The 20996-nt window shown below is 55.3% G+C and overlaps 1 protein-coding gene across 1 annotated transcript in view; it reads left to right on the forward strand.

Annotated features, from left to right (window-relative positions):
* Window positions 1–20996, forward strand: part of FBXW4 (F-box and WD repeat domain containing 4) — a 66550-nt gene that overhangs the window by 31898 nt on the left and 13656 nt on the right. The window contains exon 6 of the mRNA XM_019502143.1: window positions 15373–15438. Coding sequence (XP_019357688.1) covers window positions 15373–15438 — 66 coding nt within the window. The remainder of the gene's footprint in view (window positions 1–15372; window positions 15439–20996) is intronic.

Genomic DNA, 20996 nt, shown 5'->3' on the forward strand with positions numbered 1-20996 from the left:
GGGGGGGGGAAGGGAGAAAATTCCTATGCTATGAAAGCCACAAGATCCCCTGGGCAGGAGGAGGAAGCCTTCAAAAGCTTTGAGGATGAGCGGGGTGGCGACTGTTAGGAGTGTGCTGCTGCTAAGCTCTGCAGCACCGGTGGAAGGGGGAAGCTAGGTCTGGTCGGATCGGAGCAGGACAACTTGGGCAGTGATTTCATGGCTCAGTTGAACTTAGACAAGGCTTTGCTTTCGTCCTCGACAAGATGCACCTGTGTCTCCATGCCTCAGCGTCCCGGGATACTCCTCTGTACGTGTATATATAGAAGTGTGTGTGTGCCTGTGTGCGCGTGTGTGTAATGTATACGCACACTTATCACCTTTAACCTCTCCTGTTGTTTTGCTCCCTAAGACCCTCTTTGAGCCTTATTCTCTCCCTGCTGGATAAGAATAACTCCTTGAGACTCCATCCGGGAGCGGCTGGGATGCTCTCAGGCACAGGAGCGGAGTCAAGCCCTCCGATTCCAACTGATTGAATGTTTCCCCCGCAGGCCTGGCGTTAGGACAGCCCACCGTTATGTCGAGTACGAGTCGCTGCCTGGCACTTCCCTCTGTGTCAGGGACACAGAGCAGACAGCAGTAGCTGGACACAGGAAATTGTTCTTCTGGAAATCCACATAAATTAATTTTTTTACTTAGGGAGCTTTTTGGGTTAGAAGTGTCTCCCGAAAGAGGGGAATTTTGCCAGCCCTCCCCCCCAGCAAACAAATAAACCCCAAACAAAAGTGTGTTCTGGGGCAATGGGAATCTTCCCTGTCAGTTTTTAAATTGAAACGTTTGGGGGATTTTGGAGGTGCTTTGACAAACTCAGGAACCATCATTCCTCCCCTTGGTTTTGTTTTGCTGAGTCCAGCATGTCTGATGGGAAAGGTCTGTCCACACTCCTCGACTGCTTTTAAAGAACACTAGAAATCCGGTCCCTTATTAAATCTGAACGAGGAGGGGGAAAGCTGCCAAAGTTACAACTCTGAGTATGGAAACCCACATAATATTAAACAAAATGGCTGGCTTTTCTTTGCACAATTCTCTCCTGATGCTTTCCATCACTGCCTTTTCTCCCTGACTGCGAAGGTCAGGGACTTAAGCCTTGTTTAATGCAGATCTGGGAGTCTCCGCTTGGATAGTGAAACCCGGCTGGTCCGTCTTCCTCTCTGTTTCTGTGCCCTCTCGGTTCCTGGTTCTCTGGCACCAGCAGGAAGCTCTTGGGATTGATTTAACAGATGAGGAGACTCGATTAGATGTCTACTCTCCTGGTAACGCTGACTTCGGTGAGTGCCGGAAACATGCAGTCAGCTGGGTCCGTCCCTGCACTAGGCTCTGCAAGAAGGATGGCATAGGGTGTGCGCTCCTCCAGAGTTGCCTTGTTTCGGGTTATGTTGGTAATCATCCAGCTTGATTCCCAGGGTCCTCTCTCACCCACTAGCAAAGCTGTGCTTTAGGTGCCTCTGCCCCACTGCTGGAAGAGCCGCAGGAGTGTTGCAGGAGAGGCTGCGGTTCCTTTCTCCTAGGCCGTGCCTCATCTGTCCTCTGCACCCCTGGTGTGGGGCATTCTGAGTGAGCCTTACTTACCTGTGCCAACGCACAGGAATTGCATGGATGTGCAAGGGGACACGCTTTGAAGACCTCTTTCATCTTCCCACCTTCCCCACTGGTCCATGGGGCACGAGTGCTCCATCTCCAGCCTGCCTGAACGGCCGCGGGGATGCTTCTCGTGGGGTTAGCAAGAGTAGGGGCTTCTGTTGTGGCTTGCTTTGCTAGACAGGGGCTGGGCTTTTGAGTCGGGGCATTTTTGGCAGGGGGTCGGGCTAGTCGGGGCCATTGGCCCAGATGGTTAAAGCTCCGTCACTTAGCTAGTCTGTTCCGTGCAGGAAAGACCAGCGCAGTCCCAGAGAAACAGCCTGGTTTGTGGATCTGAATTGGAGCCGCTTTGCAGCTTATCTGCCGTGACTGTCATTGAGTCTTGTAAATCAAGGGCAGTGCTCGGAGGAGCCCATACGGGGGGGGGCCTGTGGACCCCAAACCTAAACAGCACCAGCAGAGCCGGAAGGAGGGAAGACCTCGGCCAGCCCTGGGAGCTGGAGGATGATCTCTGCCCCAGCTCACGGAGGTGGCTTCAGAGTCCAGTCCCTGAGCCACAGGCCTGTCTGCAGAGGTTGCAGGTCTTTGCGCAGGGGAGAGCAGGCTGCAGGCCAGGATTTCTCTCCTTTCCCTTCCTCCACTCTCTCTTCTGTGCTTCAAGGGGAAGATGCTTCATCTTGAAACAGGCAAACTCTTGATGGAGGCTGTGGTGCCATTGGGGCCGCTCCTCCATGCTCTTGGTGTTGACACCTCTCTTCTTGAGGTCTGCTATCAGCGTGTCCTTGAAGGGCTCCTCTGGCCTGCTGCATGCTCCTCAGTCTTCTCCTTTGCCCCCCTAGTTTCCAGGGCACACAGGCCGGGGTCAGGCATGGACAGCCATGGGCGCGTCCAGCCTTGAGGTGCCCCTGGCTGGCCTGTCCTATCCCAGCTCTGTTGCCTCCTCTGCCTCGGGTCCCCCGAGAAGCCTTTGTGCAGGGTTCCCGCGCGGGGCGCCTTCCCCGCCATCCCCCGCCGTTCAGTGGCGCTGCCTGAAAGACCCTTGGCTAATTACGCCAGGCTGAAAATTACCACTTTGGCGCGTCCCCCCGCTGCTGGGGCCAGTTGCACGGGACGTCGTTAGAGGGAACAAAGGCCCCCCACTGAGCGAGGCCAGCCCCAAGTGGGAAGCTCCAGGTAGGAGCATGGAGTGAAGGGAATAATTACCAGCTTCTCCAGGTGAAAGCCCCGTTAAATTTCAATAAGCCAATTAGGGCTGGGGGGGACCACGGGACAGGGACACCCCCACCCCAAGAAGCAATTCCCACCAGGTAATTAGCAGAAAGCATTTGGGATGAGGAGCCCCGAAGCGGCTGCTTAGAAGCTGCCCCCTCCCCACCCCTCTTCCCTTTGCTTTTCTCCCGGGGTGGGGAGAAGGCTGACAAAACCCCTTGGTTTCAAGGCCTGGTTCCCCCAGCTCTTTGTGTGGCCTGAATGTGCTGTGGGGGGGGTGTGAGGGGAACATGACAATACAGAAAAAGGAATCGCTGGAGCTTTACACCTGGGCAGGCTTTGAAGGGAAGAACAAACCAAACCCCAAGGCTATAATTCAGAGCCTTTTCTAAGGCTGCATGTGTGGCCCCTGGGGGCCACAGAGGCAGGAGGGGCACCGGGTGCAGGGGGCTGCACCCACAGTGGGCTCGGGAGATGCGGCACGGGAGCTGACAGGGAATTGCAGAGCTTGTGTGAGATGGGTGCTGGGTGTGGAGGGACATGGGGCTGCAAGTGAGCTCTGCCTCACCCCATATGGGGAAGGGAGAAGCTTAGCAGGTGTCTGACCCGGGGCCCCACACTGCTGCGTTTCAGGTGGAGCAAGTGTCGTTCCCTTTGGGAAGGAAGAGGAGAAAGAGGGGAGCTTGGGTTGTCAGGTCCAGGAGGCTCATGGGGGTATGTGAAGTCCTGCATTCACGGTGCCCTGATGAACCTGGGGTGACTCGGTCCTGAGAGAGGAGCAGCCTGTACAAAGGCTGGCATTTGCCTGGCAGAGAGCAGAGCCAGGAGGTGACTAGGGCTGGGGTTGACGTCTTGGGGGCCTTCCCAGCCCGTTCCCCAGCTCCCAGGGGCCGAGGTCTCTCCCCAGTCTTTAACTTGACATGGGATCTTTTGGCGCTCTGCTGCTTGGGGTGTATTTGATAACCACAGCATTGGCACGAGGACTTTCCTCGCGCTTTGGCTCCCAGTCCATCCTTTCAGGCACAAGCCTTTAACTTGGAGCGGAAAGTGTTGCAGTATATCGCAGTCACGAAGCAGAGTGCCAGGTAGGCTGGCAACGAGACATGCTCCTTCACTTTGAATGGGGCTTCCCAGCCAAGCTCCACGACTTCCTAATCCAGCTGGAAACTGGAGTGGATTCGTCTGGCGCAGGTGCAGTTCTTAAAATGAAACCAGGAGGCAGTGGGTTTAAAATGAACCAGAGCAAGTTCCTTTTCATGCAGCATTGAGTCCTGGAGCTGTGAGGCTGGAAGGGATCTGGGGAGGTCACATCCAGTCCAGCCCCTGCCTGAGACAGGATCAGCCCTGTCCAAACCACTCAGGTTTCCTGCCCCATTGATAGGGTTTCTGTACGTGCTGCCCAACCCAACACCCAGTGAAGATCTCGAGCCTGGCTCGGTTAAGAACGTGCGTTTCCAAATGCAGTAACGTATCTGAACGAGGACTGCGGGGAGGGATTAGCTGCTGAGGGCAGGGGTAAGAAGTAGCAGGGCTGGGAGGCAGAGGAGGTGGAGTGGCAGAAGCAGAGCGTGGGTCGAGGCGCAGTTGGAAATCCTTTCCCCAGCCTTGGGGATATTTAAGACCTCCCGGTGCTGTGAGAGGGGGCGGGATGCGGAGATGTCCCTAGGTAATGGCTATTCCATGCAGGAGATGTTAACTCTTGCAGAGCAGCTCCGGGACACGATCCTGAAGCCTCCTGTCCCGCTGATTACCTGACTCCGCTTGTGTTGCACGTGTCAAGACTCTTCTGCCAGGAGCAGCAGGTGTCATGTGGGCTGTTCCCAAGGGATGTGTTGGGGGTCCCGTCACCCAAGATCCTGTCCAGTGGGGTTGCTCTAGTGCATTTTCCCGTCTCAAAGGGCCCCAGGTGTGTGTGTGTGGGGGGTGGGAGTGCAGAGGATGCGCTGAACTGGAGCAGGAAAGCACTGGCAGTATTGCAGCCTGTCAGCTTTGGACTCCAAATTTTGCCTTGGAAATTTCCTGCTGCCTCCTTGGCAGTGCAGGGGACTGCAAGCAGGTACAAGGCCAAGGCCGTGCGCTCCCCAGTGCAGTGGGCTGTCCCGGAGAAACGGCTGAGGACGACCGAGCAGCAGTCGAAGCTCAGAGTTGGCACAGACTGGGAAGGCAGTAGAAGAGCGAGACGGCTCGGGTGTGAATTCCCAGTGGAGGCTCTTCGTGCCCTGAGACCGGAGGTATTAGGGTGTTTGCTAGTCAGCCGGTGGGAATAGCACTGGGATCCAGTCCCACACACGACCAGGAGTCTGGCCTGGCACCTTGGAGAGCGGAGGAGACAGCCACAGCGGAGAGGGCTGAGAGCGCGAGGGGCAGGGGATGAGCGGTGAGGAGGTCAAGACAACACTGGCTGCAATAAACCAGGCCGGGTACAATGAGGTGAGCATTCCCGCCTCTGACCAGCCTGGAGCCCGACCTTGGATGAGAGGCAGCTCTGTTCCATCCAGGCCTGGGCGCGACGGCTTTTCCAGCCTCTCCACAATGCTCTTCTCAGTGTAAAACAGCCAGGTCCGCTTCCTGGGGACCCACTTCGCAGCCCCCCGTCGGGCAGTGGGCTGCGTGCCAGTAGTGCTTGGCCTGGCTCTCCCCTCCTGTGTCACCGGCGCAGCTAGGCGGGGAGACACAGTTGTAAATTTAGAGAGCTCTCTCAGCCTCCTTGCACACGCTCTGGGAGTCCCGGAGAGGGTGCCCGCGGGACTGGGCCCGGCACTTCTCTGAGCTCCTCTGTGCACAATTTACGAGGCATGTCAGAGCACAGTGCAGCCCTGACCTGGCTGATGGCTGTGGAAATGTTGCCCGCAAGAGCCTAGGGCTTCGGGGAGTGCAGCTAACAGGCCTCGCATTTGCTGGGCTGTTTGCAGGACAGGCTGTGCCTTTCGCCATCAGCCGCCACCGCCCTTTGATGATAAACGGCGCAGGAGCACGTTGCCAAGTACATCAAATTTCATGGTTGGTACAGTTGGGGGTGGGTCTGCAGCGAGGATGATGTGGACTTCTTCCTTGGATCTCTCAAACATTTTAACAACCCCGGCAGCAGTAGGACATTGTGCTAGATTTGACCTCCACAGCTCTGCTTCTCTCACATTTCTAGGAGCAAAACTGGACCATGGGGCACTGTCAACTGAGACCGAAGGGTCTGGGGGCAGTTGCGTTGGAGGAGGGGGTCAGAATTGGACTGGGATTGTGGTGCTTTGGCAGAACTGGGGGGGAAGCTGGACTCTGCCATCAGCAGGCGCTGCAGTTGGCAACCAAAGTGCCCTGGCACAGCTTGGGAGGGCAGTGTGATGGCCCCTGCCTGTGGTGCTCCAGCCCCGCTGTGGTGCTCTCTTCTCATTGTCTTTTCTGAAACAGGGTTTTCCCCCTTCTGTACAAGAGACATTTTGCTTCGCAAACAGCAGCTGCCCAGACTTCAGGGCAGCCTGTCTTCTTGTTGGCACCTACACAAACGACCAGAGCTTCAGCACATCCCATCTACTGGGCATCCTCTTGCAGCCCTTCCCTGCCGAGAGGTGACAGGCAGGTGGGCAAGGGCAGGGTTCCCAGGGGCTGAGCAGCCCAGTCTAGAAGATGGATGTGGTCCCATTTGCTCAGTCTCCCTTTCTGGGGCTTCCAGCAGTTGGAAGCAAGATGGCATGTGGGACAGAGTTACCTGATGGGCTGTCCCTGCTGCCTTCAATAGCAAAACCTGCATCGACCTTACTGGGACCCATGGCGACTGGGTTTGTTCCACTCTTGATGACTGGTGATAGAAATCCCCTCTGTGCCACAAACTTGGCCACTCTCTGCTGCCAGAGGATTTGTTCTCAAGCTGTGTGTGCTTCTGCGGGGGGCATGTCCCGAAGGTCTTTATTGCCAGTCTCATTACCTGAGCCCCTGTGCACCTGCTGGGTGAAGCAGACTGGTTCAGGTCCTCCGAGGTATTTAGGCACCCAACTCTCACTCATTTATTTCAGTGGGCACCCAGTGGATGTTTAGTTGTGTTTGAGGGTTGTGCAAAGCCCTACCAGCATTTTCATCAGCCATCCTTCGATGCGAGGGTGGTTTCTACCACGGCCCGTTGATGGGTCTCAAGGTGACTTAAGAGTCCAGTCCTAGAGCCACAGATCCATCCACAGGAGTTGCAGGTCTTTCTGCAGTGATGGGAGATAAGCCTCCAGCTGCTGAGACCCCCCTCCAAGGTCCCTGAGCTCCGGACTGGATCCAGTGGCTCCCTGGACCAGATGCAGCATGCAGGCCATAGGTTTCTGACCCTGCCCTAAGTGATGGAGGAGGAGGTGGGCAGCAGCACATGGACATTGCACCTTACATCGGTGTTGGTTTCTTAGGTAGTTCCTTGGGTGCGGCCCTGCAATAGCGGAGCTCTGTTCCAGCCTGCTGCGTAGCACACGCACAGGCAGAGGCACAGGCACAGAGTCCTCTCCACCGATCTCCTGGCAGGATGGAGCCCAGGGCATGCTGCTCCTCTGTCACGCATGGCTATTGGATACGGTGCTGCTGTGTGCAGCGCCCAGTCCTGCCTCTCAGCCTAGCCTGGTCTGCACACACTTGGTTTTTCAGCTCTCTGTGCCAAGGCAGGTGTTACTCCCTGCTCCCAGCCAAGAGTTTTGCTGCCATGTGAGCCCTGGAGTCTGCCTCCTCCAGCACTGAAGAGCCCCTCCATCCAACCCAGCCATTGCTTCTCTTTGCTCTGACTTCATCCTAGTGAAGTAAAAGCAGAGCTTTTGGATTGTCCAGTCCAAAGGGATTGGACATGTGCTTGGAGGAAAGAGGCATTGGCTGCTACTGAGCAGGGAGTGTGGGAGACGGCCTCTGCATCAGACCTGCCTGGGCCTTGAAGGCTGCAAGGGAGAGAGGAGCAGGGGAAGCCCTGCTCATCCCCAGGTCACTCTCCCTTCCAGCCTCTGCTCTCTGCCACCATGTGACGCGGGAGATGGGCAAGATGGACTGAAGGTCTGAGCCCATCAATGGCAGCTCTTATAGTCTTATGAGCTAATCCACGAAATGGAACAATGCTGATTTAGGCCTGAGCCGGCAAGTGGCATCACCACCCCCCTCCTGCTGTGCTGTGTGCATTGGCCCTGTTGGAAACGCTGCGTGTTGGAGTCCGCGGCACAGATTCCCCTCGTTCCCCTGTGACCTTCTCCCAGTGCTGCTGCTGTTGCAGCTGCTTCCCCCACTCATCTCTGCACCAAGTTTGTGTGACCTCAGCCCTCCCGGGCACGGTAGGAGTTGCCTTGCATAACGATGTCGACAGCTGAGGCAGTGGCGAGAAGACGGGACACGTTCTAATGATTCGCCCCAGCAGGCTGTGCGTGGGGTGGGGGGTGTCGAGGGGCGCGGGGAGGACGGGATGTCGTGGCGGGGTCCCCACAGGTGCCGACAAAGACTTTGACCTTTGCTGCTATAATATCAGTGTTTCACAGGCAGGGCGGTTCGGTAACCCACTTTCAGCCCATCAAAAATTGATTTAATTGCAATTTTTTCCCCCAATTAGGAGCACTGGAGCTTGACTAATTGGAGTAATAGAGAGTAATAAGGCTCCGATAAAAAGCCTTCCTCTGCCTCCTTTGTATCTTGTGTCATTGCCTGTCAGAGGTCAGAGAGCTTGCATATTCTATTAGGCCGAGTTGCCTTCATTTGGACAAATTAGTTTACCCAACAGTAATTAAAATGCCAGTGCGGGTTGGGGAGAGCTGAATGCAATTGATGGGCACATTGGTGAAGGGGTTGACAGCTCTGGTGGCCTCCCTTGCTAGAGCGTGTCGGTGCTGAATCAAAGGGTACGCTACCCCGGGCCCACGCGGGTCCTCTGTAGCACTGCGCGCCGCAGCCCCGCTCCTCCGATCTGCTCCTCGCTCACCACCCCTCGTTCCTTTCTGTTCCGCCCAAGTCTGTTGTCTCTCGTCCCTGCGCCGGGTCTTTTTGTCGCTGGGTTACCAGCCCCTTCTGTCTGCCCCCCGCCTTCCCTTTTCCCAGCTGCCGAGCAATAACCGCTTTGTTTCCCGGCTGGATGATTCTCCATGTGCAATCGTCTCCAAAACCCGACAGTGATGCTGGATCCCAGGCCACGGAGCAGCGGGGATGGGAGCTCTCACGGGACAGCTACATTCAGCTCTTTGGGTGCTTGGAGTCTGCAGTGGGACGGGGAAGCAATCTCTGCACCAGGCAGAGGTGGGCATCTATGGTGGGCGAGACAAAGGTTAAGTTTGGATGCTGGGAAAGACTTTAAATGTCTTAGCAGTGCTCGGGTGTCTGTGGGTGATGCTTGGGTGGACAGGGAGAAGGGATGGGATGTACTGCAGAGCTGAACCAGCACCGGGCTGCTTTAGGGAAATGGCTGTTAGCCGCATGTCCCATGCTGGGATCACTGCAATGGTGTAGAAGAAACTCCTAAAACTCCTGTTTAAACAGAAGGTGCAAAAGAGAGAAGAATTGCAGTGGGGAAGCACAAGCCCGGTACAGCTGGGCTGGGCAGGATGCAGCTGTGGCAGATGGAGATGGGATGTTGCCTCGGCTACCCTCTCGCCTTTGGGTTGGCCAAGACCAGAGCCATGATCATGGTAGGCTCCATCCTAGGAACCCAGGTTGGACCAGCTCGCTTCTTTATGTACATGTACTGTGTCCAGTTGTGGGCCCCCACTACAGAAGGGATGTGGACATATTGGAGAGAGTCCAGTGGAGGGCAGTGAGAATGGTTGTGAGCTGGGGGACAGGACTGGTGAGGAGAGGCTGAAGGAACTGGGCTGATTTACTCTGCAGAAGAGAAGTCCGAGGGGAATTGAATAGCAGCCTTCACCTCCCTGCCGGGGGCTGCAAAGAGGATGGAGCTGGGCTGTCTTCAGTGGGGGCAGATGGCAGGACAAGGAGCAATGGGCTCAGACTGCAGCAAGGGAAGTTGAGGTTGGATATTAGAGAAAACATTCTCACTAGGAGGGTGGTGAAGCACTGGAGCAGGTTACCCAGAGAGGTGGTGGGGTCTCCATTCTTGGAGGTGTTTAAGACCCGGGTAGACTTGTCTGGGTTGATGTAGTTGGGGCTGGTCCTGCTTTGAGCACGGGGTTGGACTAGATGTGACCTGAGGTTCCTCCCAATCCTAATTCTTTACAATCTACTTCCAGAAGAGTTTTTCCAGCCTCACTATCCTTCTGTGAATGACGTTCATTGCTGCTATATCTGCTTGAGGCAGAGTCATCACCCTGCTGCGTGGTTTCCAGATAAAGCCTCACCGCAGACACTACAAATTCCCACCTCATTCCCTGTACCTCCAAATGCTCTCTCTTGACTGTGGAGCTCTTCACTGAGGTGCACATGAGGGCCACCAAGTTCATACGGTTGATTTAAAGTCTTGGAATTGTTTTTTTCCACTCCAGCGTGTGTCATGTTGCCTTTACCCCTGTTATATTTCATTGACCACCACGTGACTCCTTCCCCCAGCACTGATTCTGCTCCAGGCAGACGGGCCAGATGAAGAGGCCTCAGGACTGGAGCCCACTCTGCCAACTCACTCCAGCCCTTCGGCTTGTTGCCTCCTGACCTGCAGCTGTTGAGTCTGCATGAGCTCCCTTTGTTCTCTGGCCTTCAACCGTCCCTCCCTCTGACCCCTAGATGGATTCTGAGAACCGAGAAAGGTTCAAAGAGCCCATCCCACCAGAATGAAATACTTCCAACGTAAGAATAACCAAATTTTAATGGCGCGTTCCGTGACAAAACACAGAAAAGATACGAAAGACTAAACGGTACAGATAAGGCACATGAAGCAGATGGCTAAAATACATAAAATGCACGTTTATCTCAAGACGTAGTGATCTTATTGATATTTGAAGGCAATTTAATCTTCAAGCTGCTAAGTCCTAACGTCTTAAAAAGCATCTAACAGGTGGCCAACCTGTTGGGGACAGGACCTTCGTACCTTAAGTCAGTCTCAAGGCCACTGTGAGTGTTGGGGCACCTTAGATGCTGTAACAACCTTCCTCCACTCTGCCCTTGTTGGCTAGCTTTGTGCACTCTGCCAGCTGAAGCTTTGTCTAGTCCTTAATATTGGTTCCTCAGCTCTTCTTAGGTTACCTCTTTTTCTCTTTCCCTCCACTGAGCCGTGCATTATGGTGTTGGCAAGGGAGTCTGGGATTCTTGCAATGTGTTCGAACCACTGCAGCTTCCTTTGTTGCACCACCTCCAACAGTGGTTCATAGGTTCCAATTTCTTGACTGATTTGCTGCTCGACAGACTCCATGGTCTGGTGCTCAGTGTAAGAGACACACAGCCATCTCCTAAAGCAGCGTGTTTCAAATGCCTCAATTCTGTTCTCTAAATCTTCCTGTGAAGCATCCATGCCTCATAGCCATAAAGTGTCCTAGAGATGACCACAGAGCCTTTGGTGTAATATTGCTGCTCATCCAGCTTTTCTTTAGCTTTGTTAGTTGGCTGGTGGCAGTGCCTATTCTGGTCTTGACCTCCTTTTCAGATGTGAAGTCTTCTGTCCTGGTGGCTCCCAGGTACTTAAAACTTGTTCTCCTTTCAGTTTTTCACTGCTGATGTTCACATCAGCGTTGCTGGTGTTGATCTTGGAGGTTGTCATCATTTTGCTTTTCTCAGTGCTGATTTCCATAGTTCTTTGCAGTTGTCTAGCATTTCTGTCATGTTGGTTATAGCTGTGGTGGTCTAAGGACACAGGCAGACAAAGAAAGTTCTTGAAGCTCTTCAGATATTCCTGCTATCAGATCCATGCCATCAGCAAAGCACAGGTTGCTGATCTTCTTACCTAGGTTTCAGAAATGAAGTTGCTGTAGGGTGCTAACCAGCTATGCCTGAGAGTGGGTGATCTGGCAAGCAACAGAGTTCAAGACCGAAGAGCAGAAGTCCCAGTGGACCTGGTTTTTATGCTCTGCTGCTTGGCTAAAATATTAAAAAGCTTCTGAAGTAAGGTAAAAAAAAGAATGTATAAAAGATATTTCTAATAAATGCACCTCAAATTAATATTCATCTGCCTATTTGCATTCCCGATATAAGTTTTATCTCATCTAAAATGAGCTTTGTCTGTCACCAGAGCACTAGATGTGCTCAAGGAGACCTTCCAACATTTACCCTTGCTTTTTCAATCCATCTTTTTTAACTTTTCTAAAGTGCTTGTGGCAGACGCTCACCTGAGCATTTCCTTTTCCTGTTCTTCTCTTAGCCAAACTATAGTCAAGCAAATCCAAGCAATGCTGTTCTATCCTATCCTTAAACAATTTAAAGCCTCCTGTAGTCTACATGCCCTGGGCCTGTTGACATCTTATCATATTCCAGAGCAGCGGGGCTGGAAGGGACCTCCAGCGGCCATATTATTGGCATCTACATGTGCACTTTAATGTGCTTTAACCCCCCTGACATTGGTAGCAGAAAGGGGAAGAGGGGGCATAATTCCCTCCTGGCCCCATGCAGCAGCTGGCATAGCCCAGAGGCCTGGGAAATCCCTACAGCAGAACACAGGCATCGCTGTGCCTAGATCATCCCCCACCAGTGGTTGCCCATCCTTTTCTTGAACCCTCTGGTGATGGAGAGTACCCCCCTTCCCTGGCATCTGTCCCACAGCTTCCCTGCTCTGACAGTGAAGCAGTATTTCCTGATCTCCAATTTAAACCTCTTTTGCTGCAACTTCAAGCCATTTGGCCGCATCCTCCTCTCTGCAGGAAGAAAGAAAAGGTGTCTCCCTCATCTCCAGTTGCAAAGGTGCCCCAATTCCTGTGCCCCCTGGCAGAGCTGGGTTTCGCCTTACTGCAGCTTGCAGGAAAGATCTGGCTGTCACAGGTGGGCCATAACTGTGGGTGCGTGTGTGTGGGGAACTGATGTCCCTCCAGACACTAGCAACCCCTCTGAGCAGGCGAATCTCCCCTGGCACACCACTACCATGACAGGGGACACTGCCAAGGGACCTGGTGGGTGCTGGGCAGGCCTCTCTCTGCACCTAGGGGGAAGCGCATTAGATAAAGCTTCATGAGGCCACAGCACAGTGCAGGTTGACTAAGAGCTGGGGCAAGAGGAGCACAGATGGTGCCCACGGTGGGGATCACCAGTGCATGGGGATTAGAGTTCCCTGTTCCTCCCCCCTCTCTCTGTCTATTGACTTACCTCCGTGCTAATTGAGACCTGTGGCAGCAGTCAAAGGGGCTGGCTGCATACCTTCTGCAGGAAGTGGGGGAGGGCTCAGGAACGGGGCTTTCTCTTCTTGGGTTTTATTTAAAAAAAAAAAAAAAAAAGGAAAAAAAATCCTAAGACCCCAATTGCCTGCTTGACTGGTTCCTCGGCTGCTATTATGTTTCTAACCACAGTAATTGGCTTTACTAGTTATTAATGGATTACGTGGAAGTTGGGGGGCGGGGGGCACAACCCAACACCTTGCTTTGTACTTCCAGACTTCAGTGGTGAAAACGTTACTCGTGAAATTGGGGGCTGAGTGGTCAATGCGGCTCCTTTGTGCAGCTCCAGCTGATGGGCCTGTTGTCGCCTCCTTTCTTCCCGCTGAATGGCAGGGTGGGGGGCGGCGAGGGCTGGGTAGAAACCCCCAGCCTGTGCTGGGCCATGCTTCAAACACAAGCTCTCAAATGCCATGTCCTAAGTTAAAATGACCTGGGTGACAGCAGCGACATCAGGCTGCTTGCCAGCGCTGTGATCACCTTGTAGACCTTTCATAGGCCTCGAGCATGTCCCTATTGCGTTCACCCTCCCAGCTGCTGGTCACTCTGTGGCTTTGTCCCAGATGGGGGATGAGGATCTGGGTCAGAGTGACCTTGGTGGGGTATCTCAACACAACGGGGCTCCTGCAGCTTGAAGCTCAGGGTTGGGCCTTATGTCACTGACCCTGGTACGTGCCCACCTTGTGTGCCAGTCCACACCCCTTCTGCCACCTCCCCAAGAACCTCGTGTTGAGGTCCTGGCTGCAGCTTTCCTTGCACTCTTTAATTTATGCACCCCCCAGCCATAGCCTTGCAAAGTCCTAGGACCTTCTGCTCAACCCTTTCGTGGCCTTGGCCAAACTGCATATACCAGACCTGGAGGCAGGTGCTGGCCAGGGGAGTTGTGGTGACTGCGGGCCTGTCTTCCTTTCCCTTGGCGGAGTTTCACTGGGCAGCACCCACTGGCTCCCTAGATCTGCTCAGGGGGCCGTGGGTTGCTTGGCATCCTCACGAGTAGCTTATATCCTGTGCTCCTGTTCCTGCTTTCTCATCATTCGAGCCACGTGCTCAGTTGTACATTTAATGGCCTTTGCATGGAGTTTGGAGTGCTGGTGGGCCTCGTCTCGCCGTCACTTTGCAGCAGATAGTCCTGTCCCAGTGAAAGACTTGGGGCTGGTGAGGCGAGGGGGGCTCCTGGGACCAAGCAGCCTATTCACCTGGCAGGGCCGCTGACCTGGTGCCACAGCAGCACCTGAGCAAATCCACGTGAGGCCTAGGAGGTAGCTCTGAAAGGCTGTGAACGTGCAGCTGCTCTTTGCCTCTGATTCTAGGCATGATTGTGACGCAAGAAGCAGGACTTCTGGGTAGAAAGGAGCCAGGAGCCTTGGGCCAGGTCTCTCCATCAGCATGGAGTCCTCTTCCCCATGGGCAACAAAGATGATGAGTACTATGGAGGGGCTTCCCTATGAGGAGACGCTGAAGAGGCCAGGCCTGGTCAGGTTAGAAAAGAGACATTTGAGGGGGGACATGAATCATAGAGAATTTGGGTTGGGAGGGACCTCAGGAGGTCACATCTCATTAACCCCCCGAACCCTCTGCTCAAAGCAGGACCAGCCCCAACTACATCATCCCAGCCAGCCATTTTATTAACGAGAAGATTTACAAAATACTAAATGGAGAAAAGAAAGTCACTCGGGATTTATTTTTGACTATCACCAGACGAGAACAGGGGGTCATTGCATGATACAAGCGGGACGGCAGTTTAAAACTAACCAAAGGAAGTTTTTTTCCCCCCAGCTTGGAATGAAAGGGGGGAGCTTGTGGCCCCCAGATGCGGTGGGAGCTGAGAGCTCAGCCAGGTTCATACTGGGTCGGACATGTGCTTGGAGGAAAGGGGCATTGGTCGCTACTGAGCAGGGAGTGTGGCGCATGTTCTCTGCACCGGAGTTGCCTGGGCCTTAAAGGAGGGGAACCCCTGCTTGAACCGGGTCACTGTCCTGTCCAGCCTCTGCGCTCTGCCTGGGCGACGCTGGAGACTGGGCAGGATGGACCCGGGTCTGACTCTGACCCTGCATGTGGCAGCTCTGATGGAGGAGAGGTTTTGAGCCCTGTGCTAATGCTCGTGTCCAGAGGAACTAACCTGCTCAAGCCATAACCTGCAGGACTGCAGCTCAGTGCGGGATTCCCACACGACTGCCCGTGCACTCGTTTCTGACCGGCAGCCTCTGCTCTTCCAGCCCTGGTTCCCTGCTGTGTTGTGTCTATGGAGCAGTGTCTTCCAGGTAACACTGCTCTTCATACTCCCAGACCAGGTGGTAATGACCCTTCTCTGTTTGTTCAACAGCTCGTTCGTGACTGGGACCGCTTGCTGCGGACACACCTCACCTCTGCGCATCTGGGACTTGGAGAGGTAAGAACGGCTTCGAGTCTCCGCGGGGCCTGCTTTGGGTTTGGGTGAGGGAGGGGAGTCTGCCCGAAAAAGAGACCCCTGAGCCAGCTTGTAGTTGCATTGTTATCGTCTGGTTTGCCAGTTTGATCACTGCCAAACTGCCTTTTTTGTCCGTGAAGGAGACCTAAATGTGAGTGGTGGATGAGTGGAGAGAGCTCTGGGGTGGGGACAGAGTTGGCAGCTGGGGTTGGATGTGGAGGCGTGATCAGAGGAGAGGACGAGGAGTAATTCTGTGTTGGAAGAGCAGGGCCCAGTGCCTGAGAGTCTCTTCCTGTCTCTTGCCCCATCCCGTCTAAATACCCCAAGCCGTGGAGCGTCCACCCAATCCTCTGGGGTCGTGCTTTGTGGCTATCGCATTCTTGCTCTCTGGACCTGTTCTGGGTGTTCAGGTTCATCCCAGCAGTCATAGCTGGACCATGGAGCCCAGACCTTCCTCACGAATGCCAGGGCCTGGGGGTTGCCGGCTGGGATCAGGGGGCACCCAGTATCACGGCTTCTCCTCTTTTAAACTAGATTGTCCCCTCGAGCTGCTGAGCATAGTCGGGAGGTTCCTCGGGGTTTCCTCCCGTTGGCCTGTGTTTCTCCAGCGCCCAGAGGCCACGTGCAGATGCTCTCATCCAGGCCTACAGTAGCAGGGGCAGGCACAGCACAGATAAGCCCGACAGCCTCCCCCTTGCCAGTCCAGTCTCTTTCCCCTCCCTGCTCTGCTGCTCTGCTTTCTGCTCCCTGCCATGTGCTCCTGCCTGACCTGCTGCTCTGCTTGTGTCAGTTGTGTGTCCCCACCCTGTTTGCTGCTCTGCTTTTTGCTGTGCGCCATCTGCCCTGTCTGCTGCTCTTCTTTTTTCTCCCTGCTGTGCACCCCCTGCCCCGTCTGCTGCCTTGGTTTCTCCTCTGTGCTCCATGCCTGATGTGCTTCTCTGCTTTCTGCTCCCTGTCTGCCGCTTCTTTCCCCTGCCTGATCTGCTGCTTTGCTTTCTGACCTGTTCTTTGCTCCCTACCTGATTGCCTTCTCTGCTTTCTGTTCCCTGCCTTATCTGCTGCTCTGCTTTCTGCTTCCTGCCATGTGACCCCTGCCTCACCTAGTGCTCTGCATTCTGCTCCCTCCTCTATACTCCCTGCCTACTCTGCTTTATGCTTTCTGCTCCCTGCCCCATTGCTGCTCTGGTTTCTGCTCCCCATCTGATTTGCTTCTCTTCTTTCTACTCGCCATCCTATCTGCTGCTCCCATCCCCTCCCCGGTCTGCCACATGCCCCACACAGAGGCAGTCAGTGCCACTTGTGGGCCCTGTGTCACAGGTTGGCCACCCCGGCTGACAGCTTCATGGGCATGCGGAAAGGATGGTCTGGTCTCCGTTGCAGCTTCTGCTTCCTCTCCGGACCGAGGAGGGGTCGGGAATGAATTGTTCCATCTGATAACCCGTGGGCCTCTCTGGCTGCGAGCGGAGAAGGCCGATGGTCTCGGCGTTTGAGGCTGCTGGAGAGGGGGGTCCATGCGTCAGCCCTCTGACTGGAGGAATCTGGATGCCCGCAGGGTCAAATCCTGACACGCATCCCAGCTGAAGACAAATTTGTGGCTGTCAGCCCTGGGGCCTTTGTGCTCCGATGCCTGAATAGCAAATATCTGACAGGATTACCAAACCGCAGCCCAGCTTTACATGATTAGCGTGCTCTGTGGAGGGGCAGCACGGCTGTAGACGGGGTGGGGGGGACTGCCGTTCGGGATGCAGCGCACTGTCAGCACAGAGGAGGGGGGGACAGGGCCAGACGACCGGGGTGGGCCATGCATTGGTGTTTGGGGCATCGGCAGGCCTCTCGTGCCGTGGCTGAGGTGCACTGGCTGCAGTTGGAGGCTGGGGATGCCATGTGCTGGAGCCAGCTTCTGTGCCTCTGGCCTGCCCATCTCGGCCTTTCCGAGAGGAACATGAGGGGAATGGGATGGGGAAGGGGCATAAGAGCATCAGAGCTGCCCTGTGCAGGGTCAGACCCGGTCTGTCTTGCCCAGGATCCAGTGGCATATGGGCAGAGAGCGGAGGCTGAAGGAAGAGTGACCTGGGTCCCAGCAGGGTTTCACCTGCTCCTCTCTACCTTGCAGCCTTTAAGGTCCAGGAAGGTCTGATGCAGAGGCCGTGCCCTGCACTCCCTGCTCTAGAGCCACCGAAGACCCTTTCCTCCAAGCACATGTCCCATCCCCTTTGAATCTGGCTGCTAGCTTTAAGTTGCTGGCCTCCTAGCTTCATGATGTGACCCTTCAGAGATCTCCTGTGTCCCCCCCAGCAGCTCTCCCCAGGTCCTGCTCCTGGATGAAGAGGCCAGAGAGCGTGGGCGCTGGATGCCGAGGTGACAGGGCCTGTGCAATCCCCTGAGGGCAAGAGACAAGCTTTGACAAGCTCCCCGGGCTGGTGCCATGACCTCCTGTGTTCATGAGCTCCTCCCGGTTCCTCTCAAATAGAGGCATATGCCAGGAGCCAGTGGATGGGCCGCGGGGGCAGGGGTGTTCCTCTCCTGAGGAAGCACGGACAGATAATAAAGCTGTGTAGAAAATAGGATTAAGGTAATGAACAGGCACGGAGGAGTTTGATCTTTCAATAACGCCAAAGCCTGACTGACAGGCAAATCAAAAAGCCGGGGACAATCTCGCCAACGGGCGTCCGCCGCCGTGGCTGGAGTGTCAGCCCGATTCTTCCCTCTTCACCTGTCACAGCTGGAATGCAGCGTGCCGCTGGATGGCTTTTTCTTTCCCGGGCCCTGTCCATGGGGCGGCCGGGTGGGGGGCCTGCAGAGAGCCCCGAGCGGGCCACGGGCACAGAGCGAGGATGACTGGGGAACCTGGCCATGGCACAGTGGGGCAGTTCGTGGGGCAGGGCAATAGGGGATCTCAGCAGCTCTTGCTTTCTGTACAAAGCATCCTCCTGTTTGGCACTGGACTCCTGTGCAGAGCCCATTGGCCTTGCTCCCCTGAGCTGAAAAGCATGAGCTTGGCGATGTTGGACATGGGTGCAGGGCGGGCAGGGAAGCCCTCTTCTTGTCTGGAGCCAAGGAGGATGTCTGCAGAGCTCGGGAGCTGTAGCCAAGCGTGGGAGCACCAGAGATTCTCCCGCAGCGTCTGTGCCTGTCATCTCCCCATCACGACTGGCTCCAGCTGGCTCAGGGCGCTGGCGATCACTGGTGGAAATGGAGACCCTGAGTCTCTCCAGCTGACACGAGTCCTTAGAGGCTCTGGCGATGATGGAAGCACCTGTGCAGTGTTTTCATGGAGCAATGCTGGGCCAGGCTCTGCCAGGCACTTGTATCTGAGAGCAGCATGCAGGCACCCGCCCCTTTCACTTGTGCCCACTTTGGGCTTTCTCCTCTCACCCCGTCAGGCCTGGGGTGTCTCCAGGATCAACCAGGGCATCTTATTGCCCATGTTTTCCAAAGCTTGATGCCATGATTTTTTTAAAGCTAAGCTTCAGTAGGCTCTAAGGCAGGGGCACCAAACTCACATGGCCATGTTGGCTGAATGAGTGGCGTGGGACCAGTCAGTGGGCTGGATTGGGCCCATGGACCCCCTGCCACCATCTGCATGGCTGATCCAGCATACATGGGACCTGGCCTGAGCAGGCTGTATGGGTGGTGCAGCCCAGGACCTGGCACCGTGGGCAGCGATGTCCCAGATCCTGCACATGGGACCAGTTCAGCATCACCTGTGAGTCAATGGGCCAGCACAGAGGCTAGGTTATGGGGCTGCGTGTTTGACACCCTATCTCTACAGCCTCCTGGTCTCTCGGGGTAGGGATCTTTCTGGATCTGGAACATGCGACACAAGGATTTACCACCAAATAACCTCTGGTGTCCAGACCAGCTTTGTTCCAGGCCGGTGGAGTTGGTGGCTGAGGCTTCTAGCTGCTCTTCATGCTCTGACGTCTTGACCTGTCCCTCTGAGGAGTTTCCTGACCTGTGCAAAGGATGGACTGAGGTTGGGGGAAGACATTTGGGGAACACTGTCCCCCTGACCAGCTTGTGTTTCCCGAGCCTGCTCAGCTGCTTCTCTTGGGGCTTTGGTCCGGTGCCATTTGCAAGCCTGAGCCCGCGGCAGTGGAAGAGCCGTGTAACATCCAGGCGCTGTCTGAGGGCTGGAATTGCAGCCGCAGCCACCCCTGGCCGTTCCCCTGCTGGGAGCACGAGCTGGACACTCGTTCACGAGGTGTAGGGTCACTGCCTTCTTCTAGGCTGCATCCTTGGGCACAGATGCACCGCCCTGGCACCAGTGTTTTCTGCTCCCTGCCTCCAACCCTACCCTATTGCTGCTGTTGTCCCAGAGATGTTTTGAAAGGCTCGGCACATCCTGTGTGTCTCGCGCTACGGGGAGGGGCGATGAATCCCCTGACCATTAGAGAAGCTGGGGAGTCACTTCTGTTGCTCACAGGTCTGGGAAGAGCTGGGAGAAGTCATGGGGCTGTTGTTTCCAGACACGGTGCTTCTCCTTTGGACCAGACTTTGGGGCGGTTGAGGAGTCTACTTCAGGCCTGGGAGGACTGATGGAGGGGGTCTGGTCTGTCGCCTGTCCGGCTCCCACAGACATCTTTTGCAGGACACCACACCTCTGTAGGCTCATCACTGCTTGCACCTGCCTTTCTAAGCCTTCTTCATTCAGACCCCTTCCCAGAAACCCCTCTCTTCCCACAGCAGAAACACCCTGCCAGCCCCTTGAAGGTCTGGGCACTGGATCCATCCTCTACGTCCGTGTTGCCCCTGCTTATTCAGGGAGAAAACTCTGTGGGGCATGGGTCAGGACAGCTTGTAAACCCAGCTAGAAATCTGGGCTCTCCAACCCTGTCCATGGAGCTGTCCCACACCTCCGACCTGGTTGGCCATCTCCACATCCCACTCGCTCTGGACGTGTCACACTGTCCTTGGCACCCCTGGGGCACGCAGGGCCATCCCCACATCCCACACACTCTGGACCTGTCGTGCCACCCGTGTCCACTCCCGGGGCATGCAGGGCCATTCCCATGTCCTGCATGCTCTGGACGTGTCACGCCGCTATCAGCACCCCCAGGGCACATGGGGCCATCCCCACGTCCCAGCCGCTCTGGACCTGTCACGCCTCCCTCAGCACCCCCAGGGCACGCAGCTTTTGGGGCTTGTACACGCCGAGCCTTTGCAACCAGCTGCCTGCTCCCCTCCACATACCTGAGCCCTTTCTTCTGAAAGCATTTGTGTCAGCTTTTTCTTTTAAGAACCCTCTAATTTCTCTCCCAGTCCCCTCCATCTCCCGAGCCCTTTGAAATCGGCTTTACGCCGTCCCTGACACCAAAGTGACACTTTGCCTTTCCCCACTTCTGATCCCTTTATGGCAACAGATGTTGAAATTTTGTATCCCTTTTATCTGTCGCTCTTCTCCCTCTTCCTGTAATTAGCTTTCCCTTGTTAGCAGTACAAAGTGGGCCGGTGTGCTGGCCGGCCTTTTGAGCCATTGTGTCTGAGTGCATGTGGGTTTTTTTTCCCCTCCCCTCCTCCCCCTTCCCAAAAGATTCCCC

This window comes from Gavialis gangeticus, unplaced genomic scaffold, assembly GCF_001723915.1.
Source record: "Gavialis gangeticus isolate Ggan-Ray unplaced genomic scaffold, GavGan_comp1, whole genome shotgun sequence".
Lineage (NCBI taxonomy): Eukaryota > Metazoa > Chordata > Crocodylia > Gavialidae > Gavialis > Gavialis gangeticus.